The sequence below is a fragment of the Choloepus didactylus genome, chromosome 3 (assembly GCF_015220235.1).
Source record: "Choloepus didactylus isolate mChoDid1 chromosome 3, mChoDid1.pri, whole genome shotgun sequence".
Lineage (NCBI taxonomy): Eukaryota > Metazoa > Chordata > Mammalia > Pilosa > Megalonychidae > Choloepus > Choloepus didactylus.
In genome coordinates, this window is record NC_051309.1 from 3,376,832 (window position 1) to 3,403,645 (window position 26,814).

The 26,814-nt window shown below is 38.6% G+C and overlaps 1 protein-coding gene and 1 pseudogene across 6 annotated transcripts in view; one reads left to right on the forward strand and one right to left on the reverse strand.

The window, feature by feature from the left end:
* HTT (huntingtin) overlaps nt 1-26,814 on the forward strand; it is a 193,793-nt gene that overhangs the window by 7,887 nt on the left and 159,092 nt on the right. For 5 of the 6 annotated variants that reach the window (XR_005215820.1, XM_037829303.1, XM_037829304.1 and 2 more), the window contains exon 2: nt 15,366-15,449. Coding sequence is in view for 5 of the 6 variants with exons in the window: in XM_037829303.1 (XP_037685231.1) it covers nt 15,366-15,449 (84 nt within the window). In the remaining variant the exon portion in view is untranslated. Of the gene's footprint in view, nt 1-1,087; nt 1,308-15,365; nt 15,450-26,814 lie in introns of those variants that run through there. The other variant, XM_037829302.1, reaches the window with a different exon arrangement.
* Nucleotides 24,285-25,503, reverse strand: LOC119529178 (annotated as a pseudogene).

Genomic DNA, 26,814 nt, shown 5'->3' on the forward strand with positions numbered 1-26,814 from the left:
CAGAGTTTTAGAAATGGAAAACAGATTAGTGATTGCCAGGATTAGGGACAGGGTGGTGGGGTGGGGGTTGGGGAGCAGGTTAGGGGAGGAGGATGTGGTTATAAAAGGAACATGAGGGTTCTTTGTGGTGATGGAAATGTTTAGTATCTTAACTCTGGTGGTAGATACAGAACTACATGTGATAAAACTGTGTAGCATAAACACACAAACACCCAGGGATGAGTACAAATGTGACTGGAAATCTAAGGTCAGTGAATTGTGTCAGGTTCTAGTTGTGATAAATACTCTAGTTTTATAGAGTGTTACCACTGGGGGATGGACTGGGTAAATTGTACGTAGGATCTCTATTATTTCTTACAACTACATGTGAATTTAGTTGTCTCAATAAAAATTTCAATTAAAGAAAAAGCTGCTCTAGCCACCAGAGATCACAGATGGAAGAGGGAGACAGTTGGGAGGCTGTTGTAGTAGTCAAAGCTAGAGATATTGGGGGCTTGGGCATTGGTGGGGGTGAGACGTCAGATTCTGGATCTCTTTTGGAGGAATAGCTGACAGGATTTGCAGATTTTTAAAAATTGAGATATAATTCACATGAAATTCACCATTTTAAAGTATACTATTTAGTGGTTTTTAGTATATTCACGAAGTTGTACAGCCATCATCACTCTGTCTAATTTCAGAACATTTTCATCCCCCCCAAATAGAAACCTGTACCCATTAGCAGCCACTCCCCAGCCCCTGCCCCTGCCAACCACTTACCTACTCTCTGGCTCTATGGATTTGCCTATTCTGGACATTTCATATAAATGGAATCATGTATGTGGTCTTTTTTGTCTTTTTTTTTTTTTTTTTAAGTTAATATAAACAGGTTGGTTTTGACTTTTACCTTCTATTAATAATTGCTACTGTTTTCAGTTAAATCAATAGTAAGAAAGGCTCTATTTTAATGACCCTTTTCTATGATGCAGACTCTAGAATGGAGGAATCTTAGGCCTTGGTTCCCCTGATCACAAACAGCATTTTTATTTTTAAGTAAAACCTTAATATGTATTTTCGTAGTAGTTATCTTTCTTTTCCTTCCATTTTCATGGCCTTGTATTTGATTTTCAGCTCTGCCACTTAACAACTGTGTGATTTGGGACAAGATACTTTATTTCTCCAAGCCCCAGTCTTCTCAAACAATGGGGATGATAACATAACAGTATTTACCCTGGGCTTCCTGTGAGGACTACGCCAGATGAGATGGCACCTTCCATTCTGTTCCCCTGCTTCGTTTTTGTTAAACACAACACCACCTGGCCTATTAGGTATTTCTTTGACTCCTACCCCTAGAATGTAAGCTGTTTGAGGACACGGTTTTTACTTTAATTACTGCTGAATCCTGTGTGTCTAGCTCATATTAAGTTCTCGGTATGTACTTACTGAGTGAATAGTTGGAATTATAACCTATATTTTGTTAAACCTAACAAAATTCTTTACATAATTTTTACCTTTGTTTTTGAAGATAAACCTTTTCTCCACTATTTATCTATTTACTTGCTTTATGCTTTGGAAATTCACTGCCTCTTTTTATTATGAAATTTACATACAGAAAAGTATATGAAACTTGTAACCTCCACCCAGTCAAGACCCAGAATTTTGCTAGCACTCTATAAACTCCCTCCATTCAGTGCTGCTTCCTGATTACCACCCCTTTCATGGAGAGGTGACTGCTATCCTCATTTTATAGTTATTGCTTTATAACTTCTCCACACAAGTGAGCTCTTTGTTTGTTTGTTTGTTGTTGTTTTTCATTCAACAAATATTTATTTGAGTGGACTGTCCAGGCTCTGGGGATGGTGGTGAAAAAAAAGGAAAAACAGACCAAGTCTGTGCTTTTGAGCTTACGTTTGGAGTGTCTTAATCAGGAGAGACTAGGTGATGCTGCAGTAACAAGTTAGCCTCAATGTCTGTTTCTCACAACCAGTACACATTCAGAGGAGGTTGGCCAGGCTCTGCTGTACAGTGTTGATCAGAGACCTATGCTGAAGGAGGCTCCACCTTCTCAGTGCAGGGCTCAGGGTCCACCACAGCTGGGGAGGAAGATGTGAAGATTTGTACACAGACCACCTCCACTCAGTCCCATTGACCAGGACTAGTCACATGGCCATGGAGCTGAGAGGGGGGCTGGAGAATGAGGGGGAGCACACAGGTGCTTGGTGTTAGCAAATGTCTCAACGAATGAATAGACAAGAAAAATACCAGGAAAAGGAAGTGCTGCACAGATAAGGAAGAACCTGCTAGCATTTAGGGATGACCAGTTGAGGAGTTGACTGATGGAAGGTCATAGGGCCCTGAGATCTCTTCCTGACGTGTGCTGGCTCCTTGTCTCTCTTCCCCCAACTGCTGCCACCCCAGACAAGTCTCCCCTGCCCACATTACCTGCCTTGACTGTGGTGGCCCCTGCCTCCAGAGCTTCTGCACACCATGCCCAGAGTCCACTCTCAATCCCTGGCCACCTCTTTGCTCTCCCCACCCTGGAACCCTCAGGGCTCCCTGTCATGGCCGGGTGCCCTATCTGTCAGGGTGTTGTGAAATAACAAAATCCAGATTTAAAAAGGACCAGCAGTAAGGAAATCCATCATCCTGCATTACAAAAAGTCGGGAGAGACGTCAGATTCCAGATTTGGTCTCCAGTCTCTGGCTCTGCTGCTCTGTGTTTTTCTTGGCTCCACTTCTAGGGGACAGCATCACCCGCAGGCTGAGAGCAGGCTGGTTTCTTTGAGTCTCCTTCCTCAGAATCTTCCTGGAGTCACCTGGACTGGCAGGGGCCAACCCATCTGGATCTTGGGGGAGCATAGCAGACACTGTTGCTGCCTTTGCAAAATCTAGTCCCCTCTCCCTCCTCGCTAACAGACCCCGTTTGGTTCAGATATTTACCTCCAGAAACGGATACTTCATCCTTAACACAGAGGTAAATCCCAAATAGTCTAGCCTGAGAGTTCTTCAACCCTGGTTGAAAACATAGAAATGTGCTTTAAGTGATCCGGTTTTGCCTGTTTTTGAATGTCTGATGAATGGAATCATGCAGATATACCTGTACACCCTCAAATATCTCCACACATATGTGTGTCTGGCTTCTTGGCTCAATGTTATGTTTTTAAGATTTACCTATGAAGTTGCAGTTTGTACATTTTTGCTTCTATACTAATATTTCATTGTATGAATATGCCACAATTATTTTTCTGCCTTCAGTTGATTTGTGTTTGGACTTTCAAGTTCTGATTATTAAGTGCTGCTTTGGACATTCTTGTTTGTGTATCTGGTACACATGTGTAGAAGGTTTTACCCTGTGATGGATTTGCTGTGTCATAGGGGATATGTATCTTCAGTTCTACCAGATTATGCCAGACTGTTTTCCAAGTGGTTGTATTAGTTTGCATTCACATTGGCAGTGTATTAGAGTTCTTACTATCCCCCTTGATAATTGACAATACTTTATATTGTGAGAGTTTTAAATTTTAGCCAATCTGATGGAGTGTAGTAATATCTCAGGTCTTTACAATTATTACACAGTTCCCTGATTACTGCTGAGGTCTAGCAGCTTTTCATGTGTTTAATTGCTGTCACAATTTTTTCTTTTGTGATTCCTTTGTTAGTCTTTTGCCCATTTTTCAATTGGGTCGTGTGTCTTTCTCATGAATTTGTATGAGTTCTAATAGGTAGTGGTCTGGATTGGGTCTTTGGTCAGTTATATCAAGTGCAAATATCTTTTCCCACTATGGCTTATCTTTTCAGCTGCAAAATGGTGTTTTTCAATGAAAAAAAGTTCCTAATTTTAATCATTTCCAATTTATCACATTTTCCCTGTATGATTAGATTAGTGCTTTTCGTATCCTGTTTGATTAACATTTTTATAGTTAATTCATTTAACTTTCGTTATGGTAAAATATGTAAAACATAAAAATTATTTTTAACTATTTAAAGTGGACAATTCTTTGACATTAATTGTATTGACCATACTGTGAAATTTTCATCACTATTTCCAGACTGATTTCATCTTGCAAAACAAAACTCATACTCATTTAGCAGTCACTCCTCATTCTCTCCTCCACCCACCCCTTCTAGCTACTATTCTGCTTTTCTGTCTCTCTGAACTTGCTTATTCTAAGTATTTCATATAAGAGAAATCATACAATATTTGTCCTTTTGTGTCTCTCTTATTTCACTTAAAATGATATCTTAAAGCTTCATCGCTTCATCCAGGTTTGTCAGCTTGTCACTTCCTTTTTTTTTTTCCCCCTTATTTTGCCTTTGGTATATATATGTATATTTTATTGAGATTGTTCACATACCATACAGCTATCCAAAGATCCAAAGTGTACAATCACTTGCCCATGATACCATCATACAGCTGTGCATCCATCACAATTAATTTTTTTGAATTTTTAGAACATTTTCATTACTCCAGAAAAGAAATAAAGACAAAAAAAAAAGGAAACTCAGATCCTCCCATACCCCTAACCACCCCCCCATTATTGATTCATAGTTTTGGTATAGTACATTTATTACTGTTGATGAAAGAATGTTAAAATACTACTAACTGTAGTATATAGTTTGCAGTAGGTGTATATTTTTTTCCTATATGCCTCTCTATTATTAACTTCTAGTTACAGTGTCATACATTTGTTCTAGTTCATGAGAGAGACTTCTAATATTTGTACAGTTAATCACAGACATTGTCCACCACAAGATTCATTGTTTTATACATCCCCGTCTTTTAACCTCCAGCTTTCCTTCTGGTGATATACGTGATTCTGAGCTTAACCTTTCCACCACCTTCACACACCTTTCAGCACTGTTAGTTATTCTCACAACATGCTACCGTCACCTCTGTCCATTTCCAAACGTTTAAGTTCACCCTAGTTGAACATTCTGTTCATAATAAGCAACCGCTCCCCATTCTTTAGCCTCATTCTATATCCTGGTAACTTATATTTCATGTCTATGAGTTTACTTATTATAATTCATATCAGTGAAACCCTGCAATATTTGTCTTTATGTGTCTGTCTTATTTCACTCAATATAGTGCCCTCAAGGTTTCTTCATCAACCCATTTTTTTTAGATGGTTTTGTTCACACACCACACATTCCGTCCTAAGTAAACAACTGTTGGTTCCCTGTATAGTCATGTATTTATGTATTCAGCACCATCACCACTATCTACATAAGGACATCTCCATTTCTTCTACAAAGAAGGAGGAAAAGTCAAAGAAGCCAGAGAGACAAAAGAAAAAGAAAAGAGAGGGAGAGAGGAAACGAAAAACAAACATGACAGCTAGAAAGCAACAGAAGGAGAGATAGCATTAACCTAAAGTAGAGTAAAGAGTCAGACAACATCACCAATGCCGGGAGTCCCATACCCTTCCCCTACCCACCCCGTATGCATGTAGCTTTGGTATATTGCCTTTATTGTATTAAAGGAAGCATAATACAATGTTTCTGTTAATTGTAGTCTCTAGTTTGCATTGACTGTGTTTTCCCCCAGTTCCACCCTATTTTTCACACCTTGCAATGTCGACATTCATTTTTTCTACGTCATGTAAAAACATGTTTATACCTTTTATGACAATCGTTGAGCAGACGAGGTTTCCCTGAGTTATACAGTCCCAGTCTTTATCTTTCGTCTTTCGTTCTGGTGTCCTACATGGTCCTAACCTTCGTCTTTCAACCATACTCACAGTAATCATTGTTCAGTGTCCTTACATTGCTGTGCTACTATCTCCCAAAAATGTTTTCCAAACCTCTCACTCCTGTCTTTTCCTTTATGTCTGCAGTGTTTCCTGTAGAGCAGGTATCTTGTTCACAAACTCTGTCATTGTCTGTTTGTCTGAGAATATTTTAAGCTCTCCCTCATATTTGAAGGACGGTTTTGCCAGATATAGTATTCTTAGTTGGCGGTTTTTCTCTTTCAGTATCTTAAAATGTATCACCCACTTCCTTCTTGCCTCCATGGTTTCTGTTGAGAAATACGCACATAGTCTTATTAAGCTTCCTTTGTATGTGATGGATCGCTTTTCTCTTGCTGGTTTCAGAATTCTCTTTTTATCTTTGATGTTTGATAATCTGATTATTAAGTATTTTGGCATAGGCCTATTCAGATCTATTCTGTTTGGGGTACACTGCACTTCCTGGATCTGTAATTTTATGTCTTTCATAAGAGATGGTGTGAGAATTAGATTAAGTTTAGCTTTCACACAGGGCGGGGGCAGCTCAGGGGAATGGCAGAAGGTCAAGAAGCCAAGCTATAATCGGTGGCCAGTCCTCCTGTTTATCCGCCCACTGTCTTTGCAAGGTGGAGACTGGGGGGTGGGGGTAGATGTTCCTTAAACAGCTTCATAAGTTGTTACCAAACTAGCTCAGACTAGCTCTGCAGTTCAAGAACAAAGGAAAGAGGTGTGGAGACTTGTTTCAAATGTTCCAAGTTTGCACAGGAGACTTTTTTTTCAAATGTTTCCAATTTGGGCGGGCTGCATGTTTCAAATTTGCGCAGGCTAGTTAGGCTTGTCGAATAGAATATAACCTCTGAAGTATCCAGCCAATGGAAAAACAGGGGAGGGACTTGCGGTTAGGTGTAGGGAATAAATACTGCTGGGTCTATTGTTTTCCTCTATTATTGCTTTTGCCCCTTTTCCCTTCTCTTCTCCTTCTGGGACACCAGTGACATGTACATTCCTGCTTTTCATTTTGTCCTTAAGTTCCCGGTGACATTGCTTGTATTTTTCCATTCTTTTCTGTATCTGTTCTTTTGTGTGTAGGCTTTCAGGTGCCTTGTTCTCTAGTTCCTGAGTGTTTTCTTCTGCCTCTTGAGATATGCTGTTGTATGTTTCCATTGTATCTTTCATCTCTTGTGTTGTGCCTTTCATTTCCGTAGATTCTGCCAGTTGGTTTTTCAAACTTCCAATTTCTACCTTATGTACACCCAGTGTTTTCATTATATGGTTCATCTCTTTTGCCATATCTTCCCTAAACTTTTTGAATTGATTTAGTATTATTTGTTTAAATTCCTGTACCTCAGTTGAAGTATAAGTTTGTTCCTTTGACTGGGCCATAATTTTGTTTTTCTTAGTGTAGGTTGTAGTTTTCTGTTGTCTAGGTATTGTTTCCGTGGTCACCCCAAGCAGGTGTTTCCAGACCAAAATGGGCTCAGGTCCCAGAAGGAAGAAGTATCGGGTTTCCTTGAGGGTTTGTCTTAGAAGATTGGTACACCCTGTGAGGCCTCGGGTCACTGTGCTTTTCTGCCCAGCAGGTGGTGCCTGTCAGCCTGTTGCTCCAGACTGGTGTAAGGAGGTGTGGCCCGTGTCTGTTTTCCCCCAGGCTTTGGGGTCTGGTTCTGAATGGAAGGCGGGTAGTAGAGCTAGGTCCCACCTCTTTCCTCTTAGGGACAATAGTTCCCCTATGTAGAGGTCATTAACATCTGAATGGTCTCTCTCTGCCTGTGCTATCTCCATCCTTGTCTGGGTCAGAGCTCTGTGAACTGAAAATGGCTGAGGCTTTCTCCACTGAGCTGAAACAGGGACAGAAAGCCCCATTCAGGGCCAGTCTTTGGCCACCCTCCAACTCTCCAAGGTCAGTCTTCACCCAAAGCCTGTGTCTGCTTGTTGGGGATTTATAGCTTGTATCAAGCAGTCCATGTTTGTTAATTAAAACCCCAGTTGGAGCTCAGCTGAGCTATATTTGCTTACTGGGAGAGAGCTGCTTTCTAGCACCGTGAGGCTTTGTAGCTTGGGTCGTGGGGGGAGGAGGCTCCTGGCTTGGATCCGCAGTTTTTACTTACAGATTTTATGCTGCTATCTCGGGCATTCCTCCCAATTCAGGTTGGTGTATGATGAGTGGACTGTCACATTTGTCCCCTGCAGTTATTCCAGATTATTTACTAGTTGTTCCTAGTTTATTAGTTGTTCCAGGGGGACTAACTAGCTTCCACTCCTCTCTGTGCCACCATCTTAGAGCCTCCACGTCACTTCCTTCTAATGGCTGAATAATATTCCATTGTTTGTATATCACATTTTGTTTATTCATTCATCTGTTGATGGACACTTGGTTTGCTTCCACCTTTTGACTATTGTGAGTAATGCTGCTATGTACACTGGTGTACTAATATCTGCTGAATCTCTGCTTCACTTCTTTTGGGTAAATTTCTAGGAGTGAATTGCTGTGTCATAAAGTAATTCTTTGTTTAACTGTCTGAGGAACTTTGCCAAACTGTTCTCCACAGAGGCTACACCATTTTATATCTTCAACAACAGTGTACGAGCGTTCCTGTTCCTCCACATCCTTGCTAACACTTGTTATTTTCAGTTTCTTTAATAATAGCCATCTTTTTGAGTGTGAAGTTGTATCTCACTGTGGTTTTCATTTGCATTTCTCTAATGGCTAATGATGTTGAGCGTGTTTTAATATACTTATCGGCTATTTGAATATCTTCTTTGGAGAAATGTCTGTTCAAGTTCTTGGCCCATTTTTTAATTGAGTTGTTTGTCTTTTTGTTGAGTTGTAGGAGTTCTTTCTGTATTCTGGATAATAAACCCTTATCAGATATATGATTTCCAAATATTTTCACCCATTCTGTAGGTAGTCTTTTCACATTCTTGATAATGATCTTTGCACAAAAGTTTTTTTTTAAATTTTGATCAAGTTCATTTAATGTATTTTTTTTTCTCTTGTTACTTGTGCTTTTGGTGTAAAATCTAAAAATCCTTTACTTAATTAAAGGTCCTGAAGATATTTCCCTATGTTTTCTTGATTAATTTTTCATTACACCAAGGTCAAGAGAGATTTTCCCATGTAAAAGCTTTATTAATTTGTCTTTCCCATTTAGGTCTGCTGTCTACCTGGAATTGACTGTTTTGTTTATGTTGCGAAATAGGGTTCTAGTTTACTTTTTCCATGTGGATACCTACTTCTCCCAGCACAATTTTGGAATGACGGTTCTTTTCTCATTGTTATTTGGTGTTCTTCCCCTCTACTTTAAAAAAGTGTGTGTGCGTGCATGTGTGTGTGTGTGTTTATAGTGTGCTTCTCCTCTATTAATGCCATGAGGACTGGAGTGGTAGACTGAATTGTGGACTGCAGTTTGGACATGTTCGTGGTCTTGGTCTGCATTCTGCTGGGTGTGGACCCAGTATAATGAGAACTCTTCAAGATGTTGCTTCAGTTGACCCAACTGAATCAGGTTAGACTTTAATCTGGGTTCCAGGCATCCTTTATAAGTGAGTGACAGTCAGAGGGAGAGAAAAGCCATGGGGAGCAGCCAGAAGCTGGATGTCAACAGGACCCGGCAGGGTAAGGAAATGATGCTGCCATGCCAAAGACCAAGAATCACCAGCTACCACTTCCATTTTGGACTTCTCTTTGCCTCAAAACTGTGAGCCAATAACTTCTCATTATGTACACCAACCCATTGTGGTATTTGTGTTAGCAGGAGGTAAACTAAACAATTGGTCTCTGTTTTAAGGGAATTCACTTAAGTAGACTTCTTTTGGTATAATTATCTTTGGATAGAGAGAACCTCTTTTACTTATAATGGTCTCATCATCCAGTATATTGTAAAGCTTTATTCTTGTCCCTACCTGGTATGTTGGTGCTGGTATCACACCCAAGCCATTTGCTCTTCAGAAGACTCTAGAGCAGCATTTTTATATGTTACCAGCATAAAAGTTTTTAAAAACCCATAAAAAGACTACAGTTTTTGACAAAGTGTTAAGTCATTGTAGTTTATATATTTATATATTTAAATGTGCTCAGCTTCAAACTAAGCAAGCTTGCTAATAAGCCCCCTGTACTTGAGAGAGTTTGAAACATAATTTCAAAATGGCTTTTGATGTCCCACTAATGAATGGAATCTTTTCTTTAAACAAAGTCTTTGTGAAAAAGTCCTGCTTTTCTAGGAAAACTGTCAAGTGAGTGTTGTACTTGGTGAACTTGAAAGAGCGGTTGAGAGGAGTCAGACCTGGAACCCTGCCTGACCTCTCACAGCTCATTCTCCCTGCAGGTGACACAGCTTCGGAGACCTCAGCCCCCCTTCCACCTCTTAGGATGAGCAGGCCCGGACACAAAAGTGATTCTGTGAAAATACTTGGAAATCGGAATAGCAAGACAAGTGGAAGATGATTATTTTCAATTCCTGGGGTAACCTAGGCCTAGGCCTTGCCTCCCCTCCCCCAATCTGCAATCACATTTTGATGCACAGTCTTAAAATAACATAACTATAGAAAAGAATTTGGATGGGAGGGCTTGGAATCATATATTTAGTTAGTTCTTTGGTAATTTTTTGATGTTACAGAGTACTTGAAATGCCCCTCCTTAGAAATGTGTGCTTCATTATACAATCAGAGGAGCTTGGCTGAGATTTACTCATTTTAATTTTGAAGTGAAGTTAAAGTGACTCCATTTACAAAAGTGGTGGGAGAGCCACGGCTGTTCTCACTCTGTTTGGCCAGTTACTACTCTCAGGTGTTCTGTTTTTACTTTAATTTCCATACCTACTTTTCATGTAGAACAAGTCAGTTTGACTTATCATTCATCAATCTGGTTAAATTCCATGGGGGAATGAAATCTAGTTTTCTTAAACTTCTGACTTTGCTTGGAAAAAATGGACAAAGTGAAGTAAAAATGAGATGTTTCAGGCAGAGACCATAGAGTGTATAATAACTTGGAGTTTCGAGATGCCTGACCAAAATAACTATGAGTTATTCTGAGTGACGGAGTGCCTTGAGGGTTGGGGAGCTATCACTGCAGCTTGAGATTGGATAGGTAGCCTGGGGCCAAATTGTCACAGGCCTTGTTAAGACTGTGTTTCTGAGATGTGCACCTTCCTGTGAGTGACGTAAGCTGTTTTCTACTTAGGTTGTTGCCCTCACCTTTTCAGTGCATTCTCATTTGCTGACATTTTTTCTTCATTGGGGTTTCTGAGGGTAAAGCCTTTGTGGGAATTTTTCAGTAGGATAAAAATAGGAGATTTTTGTTTTATAAGATTTTGATTACTTTGCATTTTTATGTTGGTATTTTGAAAGTGTGACTTTTACTCAACAAATTTGTGTAATTCTTATAACGTAGTATGTGTCAGATTACATACACATTTAACCATGTTATAAATAAAAGTGGGCTTAAGAAAAATGGAGCAAAATTCAGAGTATTTTGATAGTAATTAGATGGTTTGCTTTTATGCTTCTCACATAAAAGAGGAATGTAATAGTTATTGTTTGAATTTTAATAGTAAGATTTGCAGCCATTGAAGACTTGGAACATCTGTCTACCTGCAGATTATGATTCTGGGCTATCTGTTGCAGTGTGGGAAAGATTAAAATTTAAATGTATTATGCCCGATTGTTTTTTCCCAAAAAGGGTTTGGATCGCTGAAGAATAATTTGGGATGAGATAAGAACAGACATTTAAAAAATATATTTTCTTATTAACTGATTATTATAGAAAGTAAACTATTCTCTGTCTCTCTCTTTTTCAAACAGTTTTATTCTCACACCATACACCATCCTCTTTTGATAGTAAAAATCATTGAAGAGTTGAATAAAAGGACTTTTGATTATATCTTAATTATAGTCTGAGGGGTTCTGCAGGCCATGGCTTGAATTCCATAGTCTGTAAATATAAGTACATTTGGGGCTGCTTCTCAGTTTTCTTTTTTAAGCTTTGCTGTTTCTACCTTTCTTTCATCTCTTGGTTCTAGAAAGTGATAGTTTAATCCTCTTTGTAAGACTGACTCTTGAACTTTTCAGTCAATTTTAATTTGTATTTACCCTATTATGCTAAGGAAAATGTTCACGTATTTATTCATTCATTAATTAGCTAATTATGAAACACCTGTAAGGTGTAGGTGGTGTGCTAAATACTCTTAATGGAGATATGATGCTGTCCTGCTTCTGGTGAGGCTTTAGTCCCTTAGCGGGGTGATCAAGGGAACAGTTACCAAATGGCATGGGAGAGAGGCCTGGGAGGGCCTGGAGAAGGGCACCTTGGGGAAAACAGCCGTCTTCCCCAGGGAGCACAGAGGAGTAGCTGTACCTCATCAGGCAGTGGAACACTGTAACTTTATTTTGTTTGGTGAGATGGATAGTCTGTTCTTAATGGTCATCGTTTGATAAACTTGTCACCCATGCCAGGACCTGAGCAAAAGTTTATCAAACACAGCTAGGTCTTGGGAGATAAGTTGATAAGTTCAAGGTGGCAGGCCTGGAGAGCTGGTGCCTACTCAGTGTTTTCTTTTGGTTTATCTCATACATGGGGAGAGACACCAAGTTTGTTTGTTTGTTTGTTTTTTAATATTTATATCTTCCACTGCTAAGAAGATAGATGTTTTATGTCTCTTGCTAGTTCTTAGTCAGGGATATGGGTAATTAGCATGAAGCTATTGACTTTCTTTAACTACTTCTCTTGGTATCCCCAGGGGGCTCTACTGAGTGATATGCCCACTGGAACCCTACATTGTAATTTTTAAGCACTAAAATAACTGGCATATGGATATGCTACTTTCAGCATTGCTTGAAGGTATCTTAAGTCCAGGGTGCCTTTTCTGCTTCAGAAACTCTTATGATGTTACAATTTGGAGGGATCTTGGCATTCATCTTGTTTAGGGCACCTTTTACTCCGTCCACGGAAGAATTCACTTAGCATGGCAGACTTTGACATTGAATACTGATGAGTTCTCAAAGTATCATTCTCCACCCTTTTCCATCTTGGTCCAAGCAGGAGACTTCACAGTGACAAAGGTTCTGCTTAGACACTCTGATGTGGCTGAAAATCTCGTATCACAAATGTTTCTGTTCCAACTGTCATTAAGTTGTGAGATCCACTTACTTCAGTGTTTTGAACCTTTTTTTTTTTTATTATCACCTCCCTAAGAAGTCTTGTTAGATACTAGTGTAACTGACTGCCACATCCACATGGCTAGGAGATGAATGTGTGAATCAAGCCGTTTAAGGCCTTGGGCATATATTCACTTTGGAAATCGAAGGTTAATGGGCAGATGAGTTAGTTTGCTTCCTAAAATCCTTAAAATGGTCAGTCTTCTTCAATTTTCTTAATGGTTATCTTAAGGTAAAATCTAAGCTATTGTAACAGAGACTTTAAATTTAGTGTAGTGGCTTAAAGAAGAACGCATTTTAATTCTCATAGCACTTTTTTCTTTTTTAAAATTGAGGTATAATTTACATATGGTAAAATGTACACTTTTTAGTATTCAGTTCCATGAGTTTTGACAAACTCCTAAAGCTGTGTAAGTAGTACCACAATGAAGATTTAGAACTTTTATCACCCTCCGAAATTCCCCCATGCCTCTTTGCTATCAGCCCTCCCCCCAGTCCCTGGAAATTCCTGATCAATTTTCTAGTCCTATAGTTTTGTCTATTCCAGAATGGCATATAAGCAGTATAAGCTTATGGTAAGTAAACTTTTGAGTCTGGCTTCTTTCATTTAGTGTAATGCATTTGAGAGTCAGTAGTGGTTTGTTCCCTGTTATCGCTGAGTGGTATTCTGCTGGATGGCTGGACTAGTTTTCTTATCCATTCACCAGGTGAAGACATTTAGTTTATTTCCGTCATAGCACTTTTGAAGTGAGTGGTTCATGCAGATGGGAGGTGGGGGTGGACCTCTGCTTCTAAGGGTCCTTTAAGGACCCTAGATCCTTCCATCTTGTTGCTCTACTGGATTCTGTTTTACTGGATTCTAGTTCTTGTCTTCAACTGTATAATCAAAACTGTATAATCAAATAAAACTGTGTAATCAAAACATGTCAGGCATGTTTGTTCCCAAATGGGGAGACGTACAGGCTAGGCGAGTGAGGTAGAAGTTCCATGTATCACTTATGTTCCCGCTTCGTTGGTGAGAACTGAGTCACGTGTCCATACCTTGCTGCAGGGAGATTAGGAAATGTCTCTTCTAATGGGGAGACTATGTGTCCAAGAAGGGAAAATTGAGTTTGGTGGAATTTTGATGTCTGCAATAACTTGCCAATAAAAGCCCTTTTTAGGGAAGGGACAAATGAGAGAGGCATACATTCGCTGGTCCGTGGTAGTTAAGAACTCTGACTGGACAGTGATTGGGAAGACCTCTCTCCACTTGGTATAGAATAGGTTTCTCATTTAGACCCAGATTCTTTTTTCTGCTTAAAACTTTCGTCTGTTCTTCTTCTTGGCTGCCTCCTTGCCTGTAACCCTTTCTGCCATGTCTGAAGTCTTTTGGGTAGGGTATGCCATAATTTCAATAGCCTGTTCCTTCAGTCGCAATATTTGGAGTCTGAGGAATTCAGAGGGTTAACAGCTCACAGGTGTTTGTAGGTTAGACTTTTGATTTCTTTGCTAACAGGATTCCCTCAGAAATTTAGTAGCCTTTTGGTTTAACTGTTTCCATGTACTGGTAACCGCGGCCAGAGTTTTTTTGTGGACATGTTTCTTAAGCCTGCTTGTTCTGCTTTGTTTTTTGGCTTCCCCTTTGGGTCTTCCCTCTTGATTTTTCTTGCCTTGAAGACATTGGAGACCATGGGTTTGGGTAGGAAGGAAGTGTCTTTAACCTCATCTTTTTGGTCAGATTATTGTTTATCTCCTTTTGTTTGGGTGAAAAGTTTTAAAAGGAGGCTTTTGGGAGAGGCTCTGAGCAGCGGGCTTTTTTCCTGCTGTTTGGGAATGTCGAAACAATTAGCCATGGTTTATACTTTATTTTATACCAAATAGAGACTGTGAGATCTCTGTGGTATGTTGACTGCAATCAGTTAACAATGTAATTTTGAGAAGTGGAGGCAGTTTGGTGTATGTAGTAGGTATCATATTATTGTATTTCATTGACTTAAATAACCCATCCATTGTAATCCATACCATTATCTTATGTACTATGATAACCACTGTGTACTGAGAAAGAAAACAAGTTGCTAATTGAACTGTGATAATACCATCAATTGTAAGATGGATCCCAGTTCCAGGGATGTCAACAAGTGGAAAAAATGTGAAACTGAATGTGATTTGGTGAAATATAGGGTAGATTTAAACCTGGGTTTAAGTCTGGCCCCATCACTTCCTCTCTGTTTTACCTCAGGCAAGTCACTGTACTTCAGTTTTTCCTTCTCTCTAAAATGAGAGAAATAAGCTGTTTCAGTGATTTTCTAAGGGGTGATATAGGATATAGTTTACAAAGTCCCTGGCTTGAACTCATCTGCACCTCCCAGTCCTGGCCTGCCCCAGCCCCCGACATGGAATAGAATGGTGTATACAAAGCAGTCAGTGCATACTTACTGAATTATGTATATAAATAAATGGCATGGATAATTCAACATGTATTCATTTCCTTTCCCTTCTTTCTGTTTTGTTTTTTTTTTTTAGAAAGAAAGAACTCTTAACCACCAAGAAAGACCGGGTGAATCATTGTCTGACAATATGTGAAAACATAGTGGCGCAGTCTCTCAGGTAATGGCATGTTCTAGTTTGCTAATGCTGCTGGAATGCGAAACACCAGAGATGGATTGGCTTTTATAAAAGGGGGTTTATTTGGCTACACAGTTACAATCTTAAGGCCATAAAGTGTCCAAGGTAACGCATCAGCAATCAGGTACCTTCACTGGAGGATGGCCAGTGGTGTCCGGAAAACCGCTGTTAGCTGGGAAGGCACGTGGCTGGCGTCTGCTCCAAAGTTCTGGTTTCAAAATGGCTTTCTCCCAGGATGTTCCTCTTAGGCTGCAGTTCCTCTTTAAAAATGTCATTCTTAGTTGCACTTGGGGTATTTGTCCTCTCTTAGCTTCTCCAGAGCAATAGTCTGCTTTCAATGGCCGTCTTCAAAATGTCTCTCAACTGCAGCTCCTGTGCTTTCTTCAAGTGTCTCTCTTGGCTGTAGCTCCTCTTCAAAACATCACTCACAGCTGCACTGAGTTCCCTCTGTCCGTCAGCTCATCTATATTGCTCCAGTGTCTCAACTTAGACCCACCCTGAATGGGCGGAGCAACACCTCCATGGAAATTATCCAATCAGAGTTATCATCCACAGTTGGGTGGGGCACATTCCAAAGAAACACTCAAAGAATTACAATCTAATCAACACTGATGACATCTGCCCACACAAGATGACATCAAAGATAATGGCTTTTGGGGGACACAATATATTCAAACTGGCACATGGCACTTTGAAATTTCTGGGGAAAACAGACTTTCAGTATTTTCAACCTTAATGGGCTAGGATATTCTTTGTGTCCCCAGTTGTCTTAAAACCTTAAAAGAAATCCATTTAAAATAAAGACCCTTTTCCAATATTTCTGCTATAAATCAGGGATATTCAGTCACTGTGATGACTGTTTGTTTTTGGTAATGTCATTTAGAACAATTATAACTATTATGATAATTGAACAGCATGTTTATATTCAGTTGGCACTCTTGATAACTGTGTAATTAGTTCAAAGTCATCTTTTGTTTATATTTTTACATTTATTGCAGTAATTGGTACGCTGTGAGACTGTCCAGTTTGTGGTATCTTTTATTAGCTTTTCTTGGCAGTTTTCTGCTGCATTTTTGCCCAGGGAGGTGTGCCTGCAGGCTGGTTTCCTCCTAGGATTAGTGGGGTTGTGGGAGTGGCTGTAGGTCTGCTGCTCTTGCTTGATCTTTCTTACTGGTGTGAACTAGTGGCACCTTCTTTTGTAGCTTCCTTGCGAATTCTTATTCTCTTTGCTTTTAACTGTCTGTCTTTCTGACCATTGCTCCTGGTAGCCATGGATGGTTCACCATTTTAGGCCTGTTTCCAGTGGCTGATGTGGGAGACATAAGTGCCTAAGATTTCTGAATTCTGTGACCCCGATGGGCATGTATGAGTTGCTTCTCTCCTTGCTTTTCTCCCCTTGGAATCAATAATTCCTGTTACTTTCCTGCTGGAAGCTGGAGAGAGAGCCTTATAATCTGTTAGAAAAAACTGAGAAAAATAATGGTAATTCACTTATTTTTAATGCCACTTTGCATTTGCATTTTTTATTTCCAAAGTGACTTCACACACAATATTTCATTTAACTTATCTCATTCCCTCATTTGTGAAATATGTCTGTTTCCACCTAATTCATAGAATTGTGAAAGAAAATGAAATAACAAATGAAAATACGTCCTGGAAATAAAAAATTTTTAATTCTAAGTTAGCATGCTGTTATAGGAACAATGCTATGTTAAAAATTAAAAAACAGGTTTGAATTCCATCTCTACAGCTTGTAAGTTTGAGTGATTTTTGATAAGTTTTAACTTCCTTGAACATTTGTTACCTCATTTATGAAAGGTAAACCCCAATTTATAGGGTTCTTCTGGGATAAAATGATCATGTGAAAGCACCATAAACAACCACCTAGATGCATTCATTAGCCACCTGAGAGCAAGAAATCTATCCTGCCATGATCATGGAACATTGTCTAAAGCTATGAATTATCATTACTTTTATGTGAAACAGCTTTAAATACTTGACAAACATTTGATGCCCTACTGCTATAGCACAACTTTGTTTGTCTGATTGCCACTATCCTGGTCTCAAAGAATGTTATTTCACTTTGAAACAAGCTTATTGACAAGGAAAATGAGATCTCTTTCAACGTGAGTGCCTCATGCTTTATGCTTGTCATTTTGTTTCTTGACAGTTCTCGAGAATTGGAGAATTGTTGACTCAGGTTCCACATAGTAGTAAAATATGTTGAGAAATCTTAAGATTGATTTGTGTTTCGGTTTGAACAAATTTTAAATCAAAATAATAGCTGTTAATAGTTGTCACCTTAGTTTGTCTTCAGTTTTTATGGAGTATTGCTCTGCTGGTGGTCCCCTGTGCTGCTCGCTGCACAGAGGTCCTGCGGAGGGCACTTCCTGGAGCCCGAGAGTCCTCCACGGCCCCTTTGCGTCAAAGAACAAGCTTCTTTGAAGGTGCTCTCCATTCTCTGCAGAAATTTCTGCTTGTAGAGCTGAAGTGGGTATTTTATATAAATACAGTGTTTTATGAAATCTTATTGATGACTATTTCCTGTTACCTCTTCTTGAGTATAACTAAGTTTTTGGAACTTTTCATAGCTTCTATAATATACTTATCTTGTTTCTAGTGAAGTTATTTAATGACAACTTTTGAAGTTTTTAATAGGGGAAGTCATCTAAAACTTCGTATATATTGTAAATATAGTCTACTTCAGCTCTCAGTTTGGCGGATGGGCATCAAATCATCTGGAAAACTTTGTTAAAAATAAAATAAGGAAGATACCTCATTGACTTCTTTCCCAAACACACATGTACTTTCTATTTGGGTGGAGTCTGGGGATTTGTTTGTAACAGTCATCCTCTGGGAAATACACAGGTACCCTCCTCTAAGCAGCTTCTATCAAATATCATGTACCTTTTTAAGATGTCAGGTAAATTTACAAAATATGTACAAATCCATAGATTTCTCATATATTAGCATAAACCAGTTACAAAGGATAATAGTTAAAGGTCTACCTCACAATAACATCAAAAATAAAATTCCAAGGTATTAAAAAGAGATATGTGGAGACCACATAAAGACTATTTGCTATTAATTTTCCTGAAAGGTACAGAAAATTGCTTCTCTTCCTAGCTAGGAGGATTTCATATCATAAAATTGAATTTTCTTTAATCCACAAATTTAATATAATTCAATGTATATAATATAATTTATATAACTGTATTTAATATCTTTAATATAGTCTTGACAGAATTCCAGTAGAGGTATTTTTGAAATTGTTAGAATGATTCTGTAGTTCATGTGCAAGAATAAATGCATAAATGTTGTAAAGAAAAGATCGAAACCATCAGTAAAATAGTGAGACCTGGTATATATGACCTTAAAATAGCAGTTGGACATTGAACATATATAAATAGAAAGTTAGAAAAGTGTATGTGTGTATCTCTGTGTATAAATTTACTATAAAGATAGCATTTTATGTTAGTAAGGAAGTGAAGGATTATTGAGTAAGTCGTCGTTGAGACAACCAACTGACTGTTTGAGGGATAAACTATGTCTCTCCCTCGTATTGTAAACAAACGTGTCAGATTAATTGCCTCTGTTTACAATAATGAAATCATTACCACAAGAAGGAAATATAATATTGGGCTGAGGAAGGCCAGCAATATAAAGGAAAAAGTTGTGTTCACTAACTAAAAATGATATAGTTTGGTATGTCAGAATCTACCTTAAATAAAATTGAAAGCAAATCCAACTTGGAGAAAGTATTGTCAGCATATAAATCAAAGGTTTAATAGCCTATATAAAGAGCCAATATAAATCATTAAGAAAAAGACAAGCATCCTAATCAGAAAATAGGCAAAGAACATTAATAGGTGGTTAGAAAGGAAGAATTATGAATGGGCTAATAAACATAATAGCTAACACTTATTTAGTGCTTCTTATGGAAAATGATTTTACTGGTAATCAATGGAATAAGAACATTTTTCACCTGTCAAATTGGCAAAGATTAAAGAAAACACTCAGGATTTTTGTCAAAGTGATACAACTTTCCTAGAAGGCAATTTGGCAAACTTTAAAGCTTTAGAATGTCAACTGTGTTTGACTTAGCAGTTTTACTTCTAGACGTTTATCTTTAAGGAAAGAGTAACAGTATTGATTTAGTGCTATTTGTTCCATTAGAAAATGAAAAATAATCTCAATGACCTACCATTGAAAAATTAAGTTGCAGTTATACACAGGGATTCTAGTCAACAATAAGAAGATGATTGATATATAATTGTATCTGTGACCATAAAATATGTTAACAGTATGTTAAAAGAAATCACAGAAGACTTTTGCTTCTGGCCAGACAGTAAGCTGGGGAAATCTTAGGGCTCACCTCATTAGTTTTCCATTTTTGGGGATCCTGTGATTTCCCTAGCTTACTGTCTGGAGAGAGTTTCCAGGCCATGACAGAAAGAGGGGAAACCCACGGAGAGCCTGGTGATTTGCCAAGTTGAGGAGACAGAGTTGGTAGCCTGAGGAGGTCAAAATAACCAGAGCTCTCAGGGTCGAATACCAGAGAGGAGAGCTCTGGAGGTCTGCAGAGAGTGCCCCCAAGTCTTTAGCTGAGAACTGATGAGCACATGCTTGTGAGGAATCTTCCCAAGGCTAGGAATAGAATCACGTGCAAGTATTGAAGAAACAATTGCTGAAACCACGCAGGACCGGAAGAGTTCCTATCCATACCAGCCAGAGTGGAAAACCTCATTTGTGGGGCATCAGATAGAGGACTCAGAAGGATTTTGCCTCAGTAATAGGACAAAATTAGCCCTAGACTAAGCTGTTCTCTGATCCTGCCTAATAAAGCTTAAAAGCAAAGCCTTGATAAGCTTGAGCCTTGATAAGCTTGAACTCTTTCAAAATAACTTAATTGCATCCCAGAACAAAGCTTAAGAATATTTATAGGAATACAAAAATAAATAGCACCTAACAAGACAAAATTCACAGGGTCTGACATCCAACCAAGAATTATCAAAAATGCAAGGTGCAGGAAAATAGGATTCATAATAACAAATTTCAATCAAAACTGACCCAGCAATTACACAGATGATAAAATTAGTAAACACAAACATTAAAATAGCTACTATAACTACATTTCATATGTTCAAAAAGTGAGAGAAAATGCTAAATATATTAGAGAGGCTAGAAAAAAGACCCAAATTGAAGGTGGTAAGCATGACCAGAGAGTTAATAGAAATAACAAATGCCAGAAGTTGGTGGAGCATCATCTTCAAAATATTGGAGGAATTCTATACCCGGTAAAAATCTCTCAGACACAAAGGTGAAATACTTTTTTCAGACCTACAAAAGCTGAAATAATTTATGTCTAACAGACCACCTCTGTAAGAAATATTAGGAAGTGTTTCAGGTAGAAGGAAAAGAATACCAGGTGGAAAACCTGGATCTGCACAAAGGAATGAAGAGCAGATGGAAATGGTAACTTCAGTGGGGAAATATAAAAGACTTTACCCCTTATTTTTAGTCTCCTTAAAAGATAATTGACTGTTTAAAACAAAATCTCCAGTGATGTTTTTTGGGATTTATGCCATGTAGGAGCAGAATGTATGGCACCAACAGCAAAAAGGCTGGAAGAACTGAAATGGAAATGTCCTGGTAGGCAGAATAATGGCCCCTCAGAGATACCAGGTCCTAACCCCTGATACCTGGAACCCATAAATGTTACCTTATATAGAAAAATGGTTTTTTTAGGGTGATTAAGTTAAGGGTCTTGAGATGGAGAGATGATCCTGAATTCTCCATGTGACACACACACACAGAAGGTGAAATGTGAAGATGCAACAGAGAGATATTCAAAGATGCTGGCTTTGAAGATTGGGGTGATGTGGCCACACGCCAAGGAATGCTGGCAGCTACCAGAGCTGGAAAAGCAAGGCAGGGATTCTCCCCTGGAGCCTCCAAGGGAGTGCGGTCATGCGATACACTAATTTCAGCTCAGTGGCACTGATTTGGACTTACGGCCTCCAGAACCATGAGAGAATTTCTTTTGTTTTTAGTCACCCATTTGTAGTAATTTATTATAGCAGCCAAAGGAAACTAATGCAAAACTGTTAGTTTCTTATGCTGTACATGAAGTATAATAGCACTAAGGTAGATTATAATAAATTAAAAGATACATACTATAAACACTAAAGCAACAACTAAAAACAAACTTATAGCTAATAAATCAAAAAAGGAGATAAAATAGTCATAAAAATACTCAATCCACAAAAAAAAAAAGGCAGAAAAAAGAGAATAAAGACCTTATCAGACAAATAGGAAACAAATAGTATGATGGTAGATTTAACCTAGTCATAGCAATGACATTAAATCTAAAAGGCAGAAATTCTTCAGATTGGATGAAAAAAGCAAGACTCAGTATATGCTACTTATGCTATTTTTTTTAACTCAAAACTATCTTTATTTCAAGATATCAGAAGATATTTATATACTTGCAGTTTTTGTCTACTATCTGTATATGTAATAATATTTTTCAAGGCTTTATGCCATTTGTATCACAGACCTAAGAGACCAAACATGATTTATAGTGAGCTTGGGAATAGAACTTGGTCTCCAGATACCCTATTCCATGCACCATTAGACTACCTTTGTAGTTACTAAAGTAATGAAAATAAATCCTATTCAAAGTGTGCGTTTAATATTGTGATTTCAGAAAATAAACCTGTATACAATTCTGGGAGTAACTTACGAAAATAAGTAGCTTTTTAATATGAAATTGTCTTAAGTGTTATTACAACCTATTTTTAGTAGAATAAAGCAAGCATTAATGACATCCTAAAATGATGTCTATTCTGCCACATTTTCTTAGAAGAAAACGATAGTCTAAGAGTATCATACCTTGTGCTTGTACATATGAAACAAGATATAATTGCTTGCTTACATCGCTGAGTGAAATTCTATCACCTTACTTTCAAATAGTAGTTAATGTACTATATTATTTTAATTACACATTTAAAATGACTAAACTTCATAGTCTTTGGCATAGGCTCTGTTTTATTATTTAAGGGAGATTTAATGCAAGAAGCATCTTGCTGTTACTAAAGCAGAGTTAGCTGACATTTGAAATCATACTTGATCTAAAAATACTTTCAAGAATTTTATAAACCATTAGTAACTTCCCTTATCAGACTTATGAGTTAGTTACGTTATTATACCTTTTATTGATGGGTTATGACTCATCCAAAAAAAAAGTATATATATATGTATGGTTTTTTTTTTTTTAAAATCCAAACTCACTAACTCAGTAACACTACAAGGAAAAATTAGCAAATTCTATTCTATTCCAGATCTTAGTCAAATCAAATTTTGCCCTCTGGGCTGCCATTGTCTTCATAATTCAGTTGTTATCTCTAAAATAGATAACAAATATTACTTACTAAGAACAGAATTAGCAGCAGAGGGCTCAGAGGATCACCAAAGAAGAGTCTGCTGTGAAATCAAAGTATAATTTTATCAAGATGTCCATGAAGACCACTGAACCTTTAAAATGCTAAAGAGGGCTGTATATTCACACTCCGTCAACCACACCATAGAGCATGTTCCAGGCCCACAGTTGAGGTGCAGGGTGGGCCCCTCAGTGCTCCAAGACGAGCCAGTCTGTCTTGTGCCCTTCTGTCCTCAGCTTCTAATGGTTTCTCATGACCACTCATGGCAGCGGGGAGACCTTACTTGTAACTTCATCTGTTTCCTCTCATATCAGCAACTGGAATAGTAGTTTGTTCTTATTGCCAAATTCCCTAATAAATGGACCACTCACCTTCCTCATGTGACATATTAGGGTGTCCTCAACATCATCAGGCTAGGCTTATTTATTCTGCTGTTACATCTACATTTGCAGTATAGGAGCTGCTCTGGATTCTTTGGGGACACTATAGAATCTTCCATGCATGCTGCTTTGGGAGGCAAGTTTAACTAATGTTCAACTGTGTAAGTGTACTTAATGTCCAGAAAATATAAAAAAGGCAAGATTAAGATATTAAATAGGATGGCTGCTTTTCACAAATATTAGCCATTTTTAAAAGTCCAAATCTTTCTACTGTTTCAAAGTCTTTAATTATAGCTGAGCAAAGAAAGATAGTTTCAGGGAGTCCAAAATTATAGCAAAATCTCCTTAACTGGAACCCAAATGATGCTGGTATTAAGTTATCATTTCCTTATCTTTATTTGCCTTATATAAAAAAGAGGCAAATACAAGAAAATAAGAATATGTCAAAATGCTTAATTTTAAAGCACAAACTTCGAGTTTGTTTTAGGGTTAATACATATTCTGCTAGCTTTCATTCACCTGAGAATTAGGAAATTAACATGAACATGATGCCCTGTACTGACGATGAACTATGGCTACCTGATATCCTGACTGTGGGTTCATCAAGTTTATAGGCTTCATTTGGCATTAAAATTGTACTTTTCTTGATATGTATAATTTAAATAAAAATATAAAATAGTCTATTTTTGTGTTATATTAATCTCTGTGTGATTCATGCCATGTCTTGTAAAGACAGTTCTTTTAAGTTTGTAGGAAATAAGAATTTTTGCCTTTTACAAAGCAATACTTTTCTTCTTTACTCAGAATTCTGAACATGCAAATAAGTTCTAGTACTGTGCCTGCCATAATGTGTTTTTACCATCAGACATTATAATTTAAATATCACTGGTTTTCTTTTTTTTCGAGTCTCTGATTCCATAAAAGAAAATAATAAAAGCATATCAGAAGTCTCCTGTGACTACCATAACAAAATATGCAATCCCCACTGGGTGTTCCTAACGGTTTGTTAGGATATTCCTGCTTGATCCAAGTCCATCTTGCCTGAGGCTGCTTTTCATTTCTATCCTTCTGTCTGCCTGAAGGGTCTTTTTAGGTAGAGAGGCCATCGTGGAAGGCAAAGGAGCTTCTAGCTGTCATCCAAGGAATGAAGGCAAATGCCTCCAATATTAGGCCACTTCCCATAAACGTAATTCTGGTCACTAGCCAAAACATTCTATGGTCCTCTTCAAGACTCCAAATTCGTTCCAAAAGCAACTCCCAATAGTCCAAAGAGTGACACAGAGAAGGTCAACTGTAGGTTTAACCACATCATCACATTACGGTGGCTGTCCAGGTTGATGAAAATAATACTTGATGAATCATCAGTCAGTACCTGGAGTTCTTGAGCGGCATTAGAAAGATCTTCAGCTGATTGGTAATAGTTTTCCAATAGTGACTCCATCTCTTCTGCATGGTCAGTTCCAGTACTTCTCTTATCAGAAACTTGTGGGTCACTCCATTTTGTCAGACAGAGCTCTTCTAGCAACTCTTCTTCATCTAAGATCTCTATAATCGACTCTGAAAATTTTAATACCTGTTTCTAACTCTGAAAGACTTTTGCCATTTTGTAGTAAGATGTGCAGTTTGCTTCTGTCTATAGAAGAATGTTTGGGACCAACTAAAGTTTCTAATGTCTCAAGGATCAGTGGCTGCAGAATGCTGAGTTTCCCCTCACAGGTGCTGATCCAATATTGCAGGAGTGCTTCTATAGCTCTGAACTCAAAAGGTAAAGGCTCCGTGACAAGTTGATCCTGTCCAGCCAACTGTGAAGGGAGTTCCCAGAACAGCCAGTGTTCTAAATTTGAATTACAATAATCTAATATCAGAAGACACTCTGGCGTTATCACAGCTTTCAAATAGAAAAGAAGTAACATTTCCCGCTTTGTCAAATCTTGTCACAGTAAACACAGGTCACACTAGCTAAAGTGGCTTGAGAGACATTAGAAGTTCCAAACTGGAGCATTTCACCTGCCACGCGGAGCTGGCGGGGCCCACGCAATTGTGGAGCCCACACAGTTGTGGAGCTGGGCTCTTTCCGAGTAGTTTGGCTGCACAGCCGCTGGTGGCAACGGGGCAAGCCCCGTGGGTTGGGCCCAAGGCCAGGGCACACAAGGACCACAGGGAGCATCCCACTGCGCAGGGTAGCAGCTGGGTCAGACTCCGCAGGCGTCCCATGGTGCCGGAGCTAGGAGGGCGCTGCAGCCAAACACCATGCTTTCATGCCCGACGGTACGAAGCAGGCACCGCACGGACCCAGTGGGTGCCCAAGCCACAGCTGCTGCGTACCCTGTTTCTTTTAAAAGAAACCCACTTTAAATATAAAGGCAAAAATAGGTGAAAAGTAAAAGAATGGGAGGAGATTCACCATGCTAACATTAATCAAAAGAAAGCTTGAGTGACTATATTAATATCAAAGTGGATTTCAGAGCAAAGCATATTACTATGGATAAAAATGGTCATTTTATAAATTATAAATCAGCTAGCTTGTCAGATGGATATAGCAATCCTAAATGTTTATGTACCTTACTACAGAGTTTCAAAACCACCTGAAGCAAAACCTGATAGAATGGTAAGGGGACGAAGACAAATCCACAATAACAGTCAGAGATCCTGTAGTGGAGCTATGTACCCCCGAAAATCATGTCCTTAATCTTACTCCATTCCTGTGGATATGAACCCATTGTAGGTAGGACCTTTTGAAGAAGTTACTTCAGTATGGCCCACCTGAATCAGGATGGGTCTTAACTCCTATTACTGGAGGACTTAAAGAGAAGGTCCCGGAGAGAGAAGCCACAGGAGCAGCCAGAAGCTGGAAGTCAGGGGAACCCTGAAGAGAAAGAAGACACCATCATGTGTATTGCCATGTGACAGAGAAGCCAAGGAGCGAGGATTGCCGGCAGCAGCCCCAGAACGCCACAGTCTTCGGGGAGCAGGCATCGCCTTGCCGATGCCTCAGTTTTAGATTTCTCCTATTCTCAAAACTGTGAGCCAGTAAATTCTTGTTGTTTAAGCCACCCATTGTATGGTGTTTGTGTTAGCAGCTAGGAGACTTCAACATTCCAATAGCTGTTTCTCATAATTCATGGAATACGTAGGTATGAAATCTGGTCATAGAAGATTTGAACAACGCTATCAACCAGCTTGACCTGGTTGACGTTCATAGAGCGCTTCACCCAGCAGTGGAGTGCACACATGTTCTTTGCAGGTGCTCATGAGTGTTTACCAAGATAGACCATGTGCTAAAAGGATTCACTTACTACAAAGTGTGTTCTCTGACCTCAATATAATTAAATTGAAATCTATTACAGAAAGATAATCTGGAAAATTTCCAAATATTTGAAAAACAAATAGCACATTTCTGTGTGACATGGGTTACAGCAGAGGTCAGAGGGAAATTTGAAAGTATTCTGAATTGATTGAAAATAAAAACACATTTCAAAATTTGTGGGATGCTGCTAAAGAATATTAAAGGAAAATGTATAGCAT